Source organism: Gymnoscopelus braueri, assembly GCF_963280865.1.
Source record: "Gymnoscopelus braueri genome assembly, chromosome: 19".
NCBI classification, from domain to species: Eukaryota; Metazoa; Chordata; class Actinopteri; order Myctophiformes; family Myctophidae; genus Gymnoscopelus; species Gymnoscopelus braueri.
The window spans coordinates 22,096,971-22,108,743 of NC_137621.1; the positions used below are offsets into that span (position 1 = coordinate 22,096,971).

The following is an 11,773-nucleotide window of genomic DNA, read 5'->3' on the forward strand; positions in this document are numbered from 1 at the left end:
CCTGTCTTGCTGTGACTTAATAACCTCAGATCAATCGTCACTCCAGGCTATGGCCAGTCTGAAGTCATACTTGGGAGTCCACTCTGGAGCTGTGCGGAACATATTTGGGCAATACTTGCGTCATAGTTATGACGTCAGAACTTTTAGGCCGGTCTGGAAGTCCATATTTGGGCAAGACTGACGGCCTGGTGGAGATTTTCTCTCACCTGGTGCAACTTTGTAGGTTTTGTATCGTTTGCGTAGAGATAGTCTGGGAGCATAGCATTTGAGATCTCTGTGTTGTAACATCGTGGGACGGTGACAGACTAGGCTTGCTGTGTCCTTTATCACAACTGCTAGTAGATGATGTGTATGATGGGACTGTGAAAGGCCAGCCCTCCTCGTAGCGCCAGCACGAGGTGAAGCACTGAGCCTCCCTGGATCTTGTACTCCTGTACCGTCTTGTCATCGTTCATCTGTTTTCCGCTGTAGATGAGTCTTTGTTGTTGAGGTGGGATTCCTTCCTTCTCCTCAACCCTCTCCTTGATTCGCTCCACCTTGTCCGTGGGCTCGATGTCGATCTCTATTTCTTTTCCAGTGAGAGTCTTTACTTTGATCAGCATTTTGAATTATAAGGCCTGTACGTCTGTCTCTCTGTCAGTCTTGCTCAACGTCTAATTTGAACATTTGACCTAAAACACCACCTTATTTATATGGACTGACACAGTTCTGGGCTGATGTCACATACAACACAAACCCTTGCCTAGTGACGCCAATTCGTGCAAGAGTGTGTTCTGAATTTGGTATTGTAGTACAGTTCTCGCGTTGTGAGCTTGTAGATCTGCTATTTTCACAATATTTATCTGTGGAACTGCGTGAGTCAAAAATGTAATGCCTCAACTCCTACAATTCAAAGTGCCTGCAGGGTGGGGTGTCCCCAGTTCAAATATGAATATTTTTGGGGGTTACGGCCTTAAAAGGTTGAGAACCACTGGTCTACTAAGTACCAGTGGTTATAAGAGTACTTGGAGGCCAGTATGCAGTATGATTCATTATGTTGTATTTATCTTACAATAAATTCCTCGAATCTCTGTATGTACGTCTGTAATCCACGTATATCGAGAACCGTTCAACTGCCCGACTTCAAATTCTCCACACACATGACAGACCAACCATTGGTGGTTGTCCAGATGAACTTCCCGAAAAGGCTCTGGCCGTGGCCCAAATGAGCCAATTGATTGCCATGGCAACCCCAGCCTGAGCTTGATTTGGAAAATGGCATACACCTGTCCAACTCCCCACACCTGCCGTCTGATTATAAGACAGTCCACTTTCCAGAGTCAGTTTGCACTCTTCAGACATTCTTCACACATTCTCCACAGAAGTTTACCACTGTACAAGGACTTTCCAGAAATGCCGGTCCCCATATATGGCCATATAACTGAGAACATCAGGGATCTCCGTATAGGGACAAGGACAGACAGATCTAGAGATCTCCATATATATGGTTATAAAAGGGTCACAGGCAGACAGACAGATACAGAGATCTCCATATATGGGCATAATAGGGTCAAAGACAGACAAAGGGTTACAGCGTGTACTCTGACAACGGGTATAACAGGTATTGTATAACAGGGTGGGGCATGCATTCCCTATTCGCATCGTTCCCAACTTGCATCGTTCCCGAGTAGGCCGGTGCCTGACGGGAACAGGTCTAGTTTTTTTAAATGGACAAAACAACTAGAAAAAGTGCTCCTCGGTCCGGAGCACAGGTCTCTCTGCCTGGTCAGGTACAGGTTATTGTGGGCCAGCAGTGTTCGGAATTCGCCTATCAGGATGGAATATGAAAAATCGGACGGATCCGACTTGATCACTTGACTAAAGAGATAATATGTACCGATTTGCTTGATGTTTGGACAACATTTGTTGGTGTAATATAACGTTTTTAAAAAATTGGGCTCCTGGTGGCGCTATAATAGGGCAATGTTAAAAGGCTGGCATTTGTTCCTCAACGTAGTGCGAATGTACGTGCAAAGTTTCACTGAAATCGGACGCTGTGTTCATGATTTGCGTCATTTTGTTAAAAACGGGCCACTCCTGCAAACTTTAGATGTCAATCTTAGCCAATCAGGATGGAATATGAAAAATCAAACAGATCCGCCTTGATCACATCACTATAGAGATACTGTGTACCGATTTGCGTGAAATTTGATCAAATCTGAAGGAGTAATATCAAAAATGTGTTTTGCACAAATCGGCCTCCTGGTGGTGCTATAACAGGCCCATGTGAAAAATTTGGTGCAGAGGTTTTGCTATGGCATCCAGGGAGTGTGTGTGCACAGTTTCGCTGCAAGCAAGCCAACAGTGCCGGAGATTAGCTGTTCACAGACAGAATAACGGACGGCCTACAGACGGACAAACTTTGGAAGCAAATCTTAGCCAATCAGGATGGAATATGAAAAATCTGAAAGAGTTGTTTCGTTTAATGACTATAGAGATACTGTGTACCGATTCGCGTGATTTTTGGACAAGATCTGTAAGAGTACGGTCCAAAAATGTGTTTTGCAAAAATCGGCCTCCTGGTGGTTCTATAACAGGCCCATGTGAAACAGGTTCTGCGCTGGCATCCTGGGAGAGCACAGTTTCGCTGCAAGCAAGCCAACTATTCGGGAGATTAGCTGTTGAGCGACAGAAGGACACACAGACGGACTGACGGACGGACGGACAGGGTGCAAAACATAGTCTTTGCCATGCCTGTCGGCCTGGCGGAGACAATCAGTTGTAAAGGTTTATTCTTCAACTGTCCCACTGCAGTGAGAGTTAATGAAACAGAAAGTGTCAGGTGTCAAGATGTAAAGGGAACAAAACATACCAACATCTGTTACTACTGCATGCGATTTATCTGTGGAAAATGCACTGATGTCACGCAGAGGCTGTGTTGAATGCATATAGAGTTCAGGCTACATGACATGTAGTCCCGATTTTCCACTCGCCGACAGTGTTTGGACATCGCTGACAAAAGCTCCAGATCAGAGGCAAATCGGCACTCACTCCCGTGAGCTTTGATCGTCATTGTGTGAACTGTTCAAAGACGTGATCCAAGCATGACCACGTCACTCGCCGATGTATTGCAGACGCCACAAACATATGTGGCAAGCTAAATATCTGGGCCTGTTGGCGAGTTCAATCCTGTAGTATTTGTGTTGGGTTGTTCGCAAGCGAATCGTTCAAAGGAACTAGCTCTCTTGGTTGAACAAAATTAACTAAATCACTTCCTGAAAAGATCCGTTCATTTCTCTGTCAAACGAGCTCTCATTCAAATGTAAAACTCATTGGACTGAAATATTAGTCGTCAATGGCCCTGTTAAGTTCCTTGAGGATGTATCCCTGCTGAGAACAAAGTCAGAGAACACAATGACAGTGATTTTGTTCACTGAAAGAAACTGTGATCTCGTTCACTGAGCGAAGGAGACAGTCTCTCAGTGACTGTGTAATGTGTATCCCTGCGAAGGAGTGACAGAACTGATAACTTCGTTCAGTGAGCAAGATCAGATCTGCGGAAGCCGTCTCTCACTCAGTTCCTGTGTATGATCCCAGAGGGAAATTACTTTGTCACAGCAGCAACACTGTACAGTGCAAAACGACACGTCACAATAAGCAACCATGTAAAATACATTTATATGTGAGTGACTGACATACGGGAGAAATCAAAAAATAGTTCCTATCTGTAAACTGTGTACAGCCTTGCCTTACCCTTAGCTATGGCCATTCATCAATCAACTGTTAAAATAAATGTTTACATTATTGAAATACGAGCACATAAAAAAGTTTTGTTGGCTCTGCAGTCTGCAAGTGCCGTGATGTTTGGACCCAATCTCCCAGAGAGCATAGCTAGTGTTGTTATTGGTGATAGAATGCATGTTACCTACTGTACTGTAAGCCTCCTATTACACTATGCCACCATGGTTTTGGCATTGTTTTTTACAGTTTTACATTACATTGTATTGTTGCCCTGTTTTTTTTTACCAGTGTTACTACTTATTCTGTACTTGTTCTCTACCCTTACCTGTATCTTTGTATCGTGACTGAAGTAAAGGTCAATAAAGGTCTATTGATTTATCTATCTAGACTCAGTATAGATCCCATAGTCCGAAGAGACAGTCGGCTGTAGTATTTAAAGTTATACAGTACATACATTTTTCATGCTCGGGGTGTGTGTGTGTGTGTGTGTGTCTGTGTGTCCACCAACTGTCCATAATTCTCCCACCCACTGTTTTTCTAAAGAACAGCAATAGATTTAAAGACAAAACTTCTATGAAGTGAAAAAAGGCGTGGGGTCAACAAAATCATTAGGGGTCATCCTCTGGGGAGGATAAAGGTGCAGTAAAAACAAAAAAACATTGGCCTAAGTGACTCTAGATGAGGGGCCATGGCGTCACCAAAATCCTCTGCGGAAGCATGGAGGGGCAAAGAAACATTCCATGACAATCCAGCCAGCAGTTTTCAAGATCATGTTGTTTGGATGGACGGACAGACGTACATACTGTACGTACAACTTTCTTTGCTGCTAGCAAAAACACAACAGTATTTACCAGTCTATTAACAGTGGAGGCAGCCAAACAAAAGCTGGCACCATGTCAGGCTATAGCAAAAAAAACACTGTGGGAAAAATCAATTCGGTTCACTGACAATCTATACATCTGTGGTTTGAGTCACTATAGATCTACCTGGATCATATGGGAGGCAGATATCCAAAGATGGAAAAGAGATGCATATATATTCCCAGATGTGTTTTTTTTTTCCACCGTATTTTTGTGTTGCTCAACCCTGACTCTCCGCATGCATGCATCCACTGGCCCTCAGACATCCAGGCTTCTCATTACCCAACACTTTGTATTGAGGAAGCTTGCGGCTAGGACAGACCTTCCCTCTCCTCTCCTCTGTGCATGCTGATTAGTGAGTCAGAACACACAACCACTTGCACCATTCATTAACAATTCTTCTGCACGCCTCCCTCCACCTCCCTCTGTCTCTTCCCCACTCGTCCCCCGCACCTCTCCTGCTGTACCATCCACCTTATGATGCACCATCATTCACCTCCACGGAGCCATTCTCTCCCTGAATGGGATCATAATCGGCCCAGCTTCGCTTTTAATAGCCAAAGTGACAATGCCGTGTGTGTGTGTGTGTGTGTGTGTGTGTGTGTGAGCGTGCAGGAATAAGCGAGTGTGTGCCACGCGCGTGCGGCGTGTCTGTGTGTGTCTGACACCTCTGCAGTTGTACGGCTGAACGCAGGCAGATGTGGCCACCGGAGCGGAACTGCCTGAGCGCGCGGAAGAGACTTGGGCCATTAATGAGATGGTGACAAAACTCACATACTCCAATTAAAGGGAGTGAATGGAGGCCGTTTGAAATATGGTGACTGGGAAAGGCAGGAGAAAGACGACAAGGATATCCTATAGGGAAGGTCTTTACATGTAAATGGAGGAGTGGTTGTGGGCGATTTGGAGAGGAATAACCTGAACACCCGCTGTGAAGTGTGACAGCGCGCAGCAGCTCAGTGGCTCCGTTAGAGGGTAATTGCCCTGATAGTTGCTAACAAAGGTGTCATTTCCCAGCTCAAGAATGTTCTGCTGATGTTATGAAACCGGGACCAAAACAAAATGAATTAATAAATAAATAAATTTTAAAATTATTAAGAGAAAAGCGGAGCGTTTCAACTTTTTTTCTCTCCTCCAATGTGCGTAGTTTGTATACACATCTCCCCCATGGTCTACAACAGTGGTTTTTAACCTTTTTCATGCCAAGGACCCCTAAATTGATATACATTTGGCTGCGGACCCCCATCCGAAAATGTTTTGTGCCAAGGACCCCCAGAAGCAAAGATTTCAGTTAAAAAAAAAAGATATGCACACATTCAAAAATATCAGATATACAAGCTCATATATTTTCTAATAGCCAAAGCTAAGTGGTTAAAATGACTGTGACGCTATGAAAAACTAATTTCCCTGGGGACCCCCCAAGGGCGACTGGTGGTCCCCGGACCACTGGTTGAAAAACCACTGGACTACATGCCATTCTTTCTTTCTTTTTTTTCTCTCTCCCTTTTTTCATGGCTCAAGTGAGAGGCCATGAGACATCAAGACACCTGACTTGACCCACTGGCTGGAATATTTACATGTCCCCATTTAGCAGTGCTTAACCCCGTCTCTGTGAGCTCCACCTCGTTAAGAGACTTGGTGAGGCTGTCGGGGCGCAACGCGGTAATAATGCCTGATTTGTACTTGGTTGTGCGCCGTGCAGCGCACCTACAGTAAAGCAGACGATTCCGGCTATTTTCGCTGCACGACACTATAGCGCACAACTAAGTATAAATCACCCTTAACAACATCACTCTCCCGAGCCCCTCCCCAGACAGCCAACGTGTGTGTGTGTGTGTATGTGTATGTGTATGTGTATGTGTATGTGTATGTGTATGTGTGTGTCCTATGTGTGTGTGTGTGTGTGTGTGTGTGTGTGTGTGTGTGTGTGTGTGTGTGTGTGTGTGTGTGTGTGTGTGTGCGTGTGCGTGTGTGTGTGTCCTACTGTACGTGTGAGAGAGAGAGAGAGAGAGAGAGAGAGAGAGAGAGAGAGAGAGAGAGAGAGAGAGAGAGAGAGAGAGAGAGAGAGGTGGTGTGTGTTCTCTATCAAATTACTGGTGAGTGGTGAGGGACTGGCTTTCTGGGTCACTCTCCTGCTCCTTTTGTCTTGTGCTGTCTTATTTTCACCAGTTTGTGCTTCCTCCCATACCTTTGGAGTTATGTGGGAAATAGAGGGCCTGAGGCACAAAGTGGAGAAAGATAAAGTATGGTGTCATTAGCTAGTGGCTCTAATGATTCGATTTGTACTCTGTCTCTCTGCCCGTTTTGCTGCTGTCCTGCTCACAGATAATCAGAGAGGAGAATCATTCTTCCTAGACGCTGGAGATTTTAGTGTGTACTGTGCAGTGTAGGCGTACTATATGGCTCTGGGTGGTCAGTTCATATGGTAGCGTTCGCCCATTCGTCTGACTGCTCCCTTTTCTTTATAGAAGAGAACATACTACATACTAACTGTACATTGTGTTATTGTTACATGTGTGTAGGTGGTCACACTTGGTTTCTGCACTGTGCCGTGTGTGTGTGTGTGTGTGTGTGTGTGTGTGTGTGTGTGTGTGTGTGTGTGTGTGTGTGTGTGTGTGTGTGTGTGTGTGTGTGTGTGTGTGTGTGTGTGTGTGTGTGTGTGTGCGCGTGCGTGCGCATGTGCGTTTGCTATGAAGAAACAAAAAAAGAGCAACACATAAGTGGTATGTAGGTACATAGTCGGTATAAGTCCTGTTGCTATAGTGCTATAGTGTGTGCTTGGTATGTTGGACCCCGCTGCAGTCAGCATTGATCGACCTCCCTCCCTGGACACTCGGTGCAGCACGACCCCTCCAGCAACCAGCCGGTAATTGATCCTGTACTACCGTTGCGGGTTCCCATGGCACACTGACTCTGTGTGTGCGTGTGTGTGTGTGTGTGTGTGTGTGTGTGTGTGTGTGTGTGTGTGTGTGTGTGTGTGCGCGTGTGTGTGTGTGTGTTCCACAGCTCCTTTTCCCCCGGCTGGGCTCTCAGCAGCATGTCCCACCATGCTAACCTCTCTGTTGCATTCAGAGAGTATCCAAAGGCCATAGTGATGGGCAGACAGCGCTATGTCTGTACTTAGATGCATCTATTCTATCCCCTCATTCCTATATTCACCCTTCTCGCCCTTCTTTTTCATTTCCGACATCACACTCTCTCTCTCTCTCACTTTGCACTCAGTCTGCAGTTCCTTCATGCAGCAGAGAGCGTGAGCCCGGCGATCAAATAGCCCCCTGATTTTATGCAGATGAAAGTAAATCAACGCTCCTCCGAGTTGTTTCAATGCTCCGCCACGCTCGATTGTCTAGCCATTTCGAGCGGCTCGCTCACCATAAAGGAGCCCATTTCGCTTCCATCCACTCGGAGACAGACACGAGGAGGGAGTGCCAGGTGAAAGACTCTGTCTTGCTTTGGCTGGAAGATTAGCAGCTGCCAGGAAGCTTTCAGAAGCTCAGAAAAAGATACACCGGCATGCGCTCGCGCACGCTCAAAACGAAACATATACACACACACACACACACACACACACACACACACACATAAAGAAACACGCGCATACACAATGAAACGCGCGCGCACACTTTACTCAGAGGCTCATCAGAGCGTTTGGAGCTTTCCTTCAGCCTCTGTAGCAGTGTGTCTGCTGATTCAAAGCGCTGTGGGTTTTGCCTCTGCCAAATTACAAGCTCCATTTGCCAGCCTAATTAACGGTTCATAGCACTGTGTGCAATTTATTGCCGCGGCCCTGGCGCGGGCCAAACCAAACAGGACAGACCTCACAGATAACCGTAAAACTTGCAACTCGGCCCTGGAAGCTGACACCTTCAAAAAACAAACTTGTTACAGGGAGTCTGTTTATATACTCCTCTCTCTCTCTCCCCCTCTCTCTCTCTCTCCTCGCTCCACTGTGTCGGCTGACAGTTACTTGACTGTTTCACTTCACGGTCTCCGTGGCGATGGTTGTTAAGAGGGAAAAGCCAGGCTTGCAACCTCTTCCCTTTTGACCGCAATTCATCGTGTGTTTGTCAGCGGGTGCCCTTGTGGTCAATACTGGTTTAGACGCACGGCTGAAATGTGAATCCCAAGGAGAGGAGGACAGGACAAGACAAGACAAGGGAGGAATTTCAGCCGAAAACTCCTAAAACCACCCCCCCAAAAAAAAACAAGCTCACCATGGTGTGCTTATGGGCCAATATATAAGATTCACTGGAACATAAAGGTTGTTGACGACACACACAAACACAACCCTGAGGGTAAACCTATAACCTTCATCTTTGAGACACACACGAGGTAAAGAGGAAAAGGAATACAAGCTCATAATGTGTCTTTCAAAGAAAAGGGGGAGAATTTGACAGCAATCGCAGTCTGTCATCAGTAATCAGGTGCTCTTTGGGGAGATGCACGCACGCGTGCACACACACACACACACACACAAATATTTGAGATAAAAAAAAATAAAAAAAACCTGCCCAGCAACTGACAGACGGTGCAGGGGTTCCAATCCAGGAAGCACCAATTGCTTCCTCAGGCAAGCTGTCCCTGATGCTTCAGCGTGCGGCGGTGGAGAGACGGAGGTGCTGAGAGGTGGCCAATGGGGGGGGGGGGGGGGGGGGAGGGGGGTGGCACCTTTCTCACATGGCCCCCGAAGCTGCTCTGTCAAACTCTTGCATCATGCAAAAGTTGTGACAGAGATCATCGTCTAGCCAGCAGACGGGGGAGGGAGGGGAGGGGGGGGCGTCCTTGGTGGCTCCCGTCTGCAGGGCCGCAGGAATTGAGACACCGGGAACAAACGCCGCCGCCAAGCGACATCCGGTACCAGAGCCTGTGATAGGTATACAGCATTGCACTGCAGGGAGGGGAATCGGGTGAAGATGATCGATGCGCTGCTGTCCGCGACCGCGACCGTGCCCCCAAAAATACGTGGTCTACCTTTCTGCTTTGGAGCTACAGTACCGCTATACGTGATAGTAATCCAACGTATTTTCTTCAGCGTGGCAACAATGGGTGCAGGATGTTGCAAGCAGGGATGTTCATGTTCAAGAGCAATGTAAGCGGTTTGGATGTCTAATAGAAACTGGGGCTTGGTTCTGTAATAACCAAGCAATCTGAGCAAGAAACCTATGTCTTTCTCTTAGGCGTGTGTGTGCGTGTGCGTGTGCGTGTGTGTGTGTGTGTGTGTGTGCGTGCGTGCGTGCGTGCGTGCGTGCGTGCGCGCGTGCGTGTAGGGGGGTGCTGCTTGAGTTAAATCCCAGTTTGATGGATAGCATGTGTAGTCCAGCCTTGACTGGGTCTGGGCGTTTCATTCCCAGAATACTTCTAAATTGTCTCCTTTGTATTACCTGTAGTTTAGTTATTGGGCCTTCTAGTCAACCCTCTGGTTCGGTTGGATTAATTTATCGATTTTTGTCCCAAGGACCCCCAGGTAAACCTGTGTGGAGCATCTATTCCTGTAAAGCATGTCTTCGTGTGTTTCAATCAAACTGGAATGTTTCTTATCCATGCCTCTGCTCAAACAGACACATACTGCAAGCAGACACACTTATACATGTGAACCCTAACGTCCCTATTCTGCGCCAGACATTTGGCGAAAATTGCCAATCTACCCCTCACAATGGGTGGCGTTGTGAGCCTGTAGATCGGCACTCTTCGGCAAAGCGATTTGGTGTAGAGGGAAAAAAGTAGATGAGTAAGTATAGACACCTAGGGGATCACAGTCAATTAAGTATATAGGGTGTAGTAGTGGTTAAACACATTACAACCGCATGCAGGTCGACACGGACGCACACACACGCGCACGTGCGCACAAGTGTATGTGTGCACGTGCGCGTGTGTGTGCGTCCGTGTGTGCGTACACATCAAGTGTGCGTACACATCAAGCAGGCAGAGAAGTTGGACCCGCAAGAAAGAGAAGCAGATCACGGTGATTCTCCACGCTCCTGATTCCGTTCTGTCTCATACACACACACTGCGAGTACTGTAGATTGCTTCTGAGTTGCACCACATGAGTTCCCTCCCCTGCAGATGTGACCGACTACCTTACGTCCAGAGGAAAAAACGGAACAGAAGACAGAAGTTGGAAAGGAGAAAGAAAAAAAAAGAAATCAAAAATGAAGAAACCTTTCATGTTTCTTGGCTTGTGTTGGAAAAAAATCCTTGGCTCCCTTCTCGGGGGAACGGCTTTTTGTTGTTGGTTCGAATCACAGTATCAATCAAAGCGGCCTCTAAATGAGACACAGAGGGACGCAAACGAAGCCGTGTTCCTAATTGATCAATGACTTGTTCGAGGAATTAAAAGAGGGCGGCTTGCTTCATTAGCACGAATGTTCCAAATCTTTAACTCCGTGTCTCCTCGCGGAGAAAAATGCCAAAGGGCACATTTCCAAAAAAAAAACTAAACAAAACAAAAAAAGGGAGTGCAAAAAAAAAAAAAACATCAGAATTGAAATAATTCACAGAGCTGAATAATTCACAGTGAGTTTACACTGACCCTGACCATCATCCCTTTCAAAGCCTTTCCGGGCTGGAAGGGATCTTGTATCTTGCTCTGTTGAGCTGATGCTGTGTTCAAAGAGAAGGAATCCCCCCTCTTCCTTTCTGTAACAAATGCAGACTCTCTACACTGTAAAAGTCCTCAGTGTTGATGTAACTCTGAGAGTGTACAAATGTTACATTTTGTCCACATTTTGCACACTCTCAGAGCTAGGAGGACTTTATTGTGTAGGACTTGGTCTGTGGCTGAACCCAGTAATACCGCCACGCTATCATACAATTGTGCCACACGAAAATAAGAATAAGAATAAAAAAAACGTGACACGTCATATCTCCCTAAGAGGGTGGCCATTAGTGCACAAGAAACCGGACCGGGTTTAACTTGTCAGGCGGCTTCAAAGACGACCGTGTGGGCCTCTCGGAAGCCTCCCCCGCTGATGGAAGTATTGATTGTGTGTTCAGATATCTTGAGGCGCTGGTGTATAACATTGGGGTTTAAATTCAGCCCTAATGCGCAGCCCATGCATAATTTATGCGGTTCCCATCAAAAGGTAGTAGCAAATGCAAACTAAAGAGGTCTCAAGAAGCTTTTTGTTGGAAGTTTTCACACATCAACAAGCTCAGAGCCCAGTATGATGTTTACGGCAATAGGTCAGTAATCC

The 11,773-nt window shown here is 46.4% G+C and overlaps 1 protein-coding gene across 1 annotated transcript; it reads right to left on the reverse strand.

Moving 5' to 3' along the window:
• Positions 1-335: 335 nt before the first annotated feature.
• LOC308074717 (ubiquitin-like protein NEDD8) lies at positions 336-602 on the reverse strand (the record flags this gene model as incomplete). Its single annotated transcript, XM_080414222.1, has 1 exon — positions 336-602. The coding sequence occupies one exon, from the start codon at positions 600-602 to the stop codon at positions 336-338; it is 267 nt and encodes an 88-aa protein (XP_080270348.1).
• Positions 603-11,773: the final 11,171 nt, after the last annotated feature.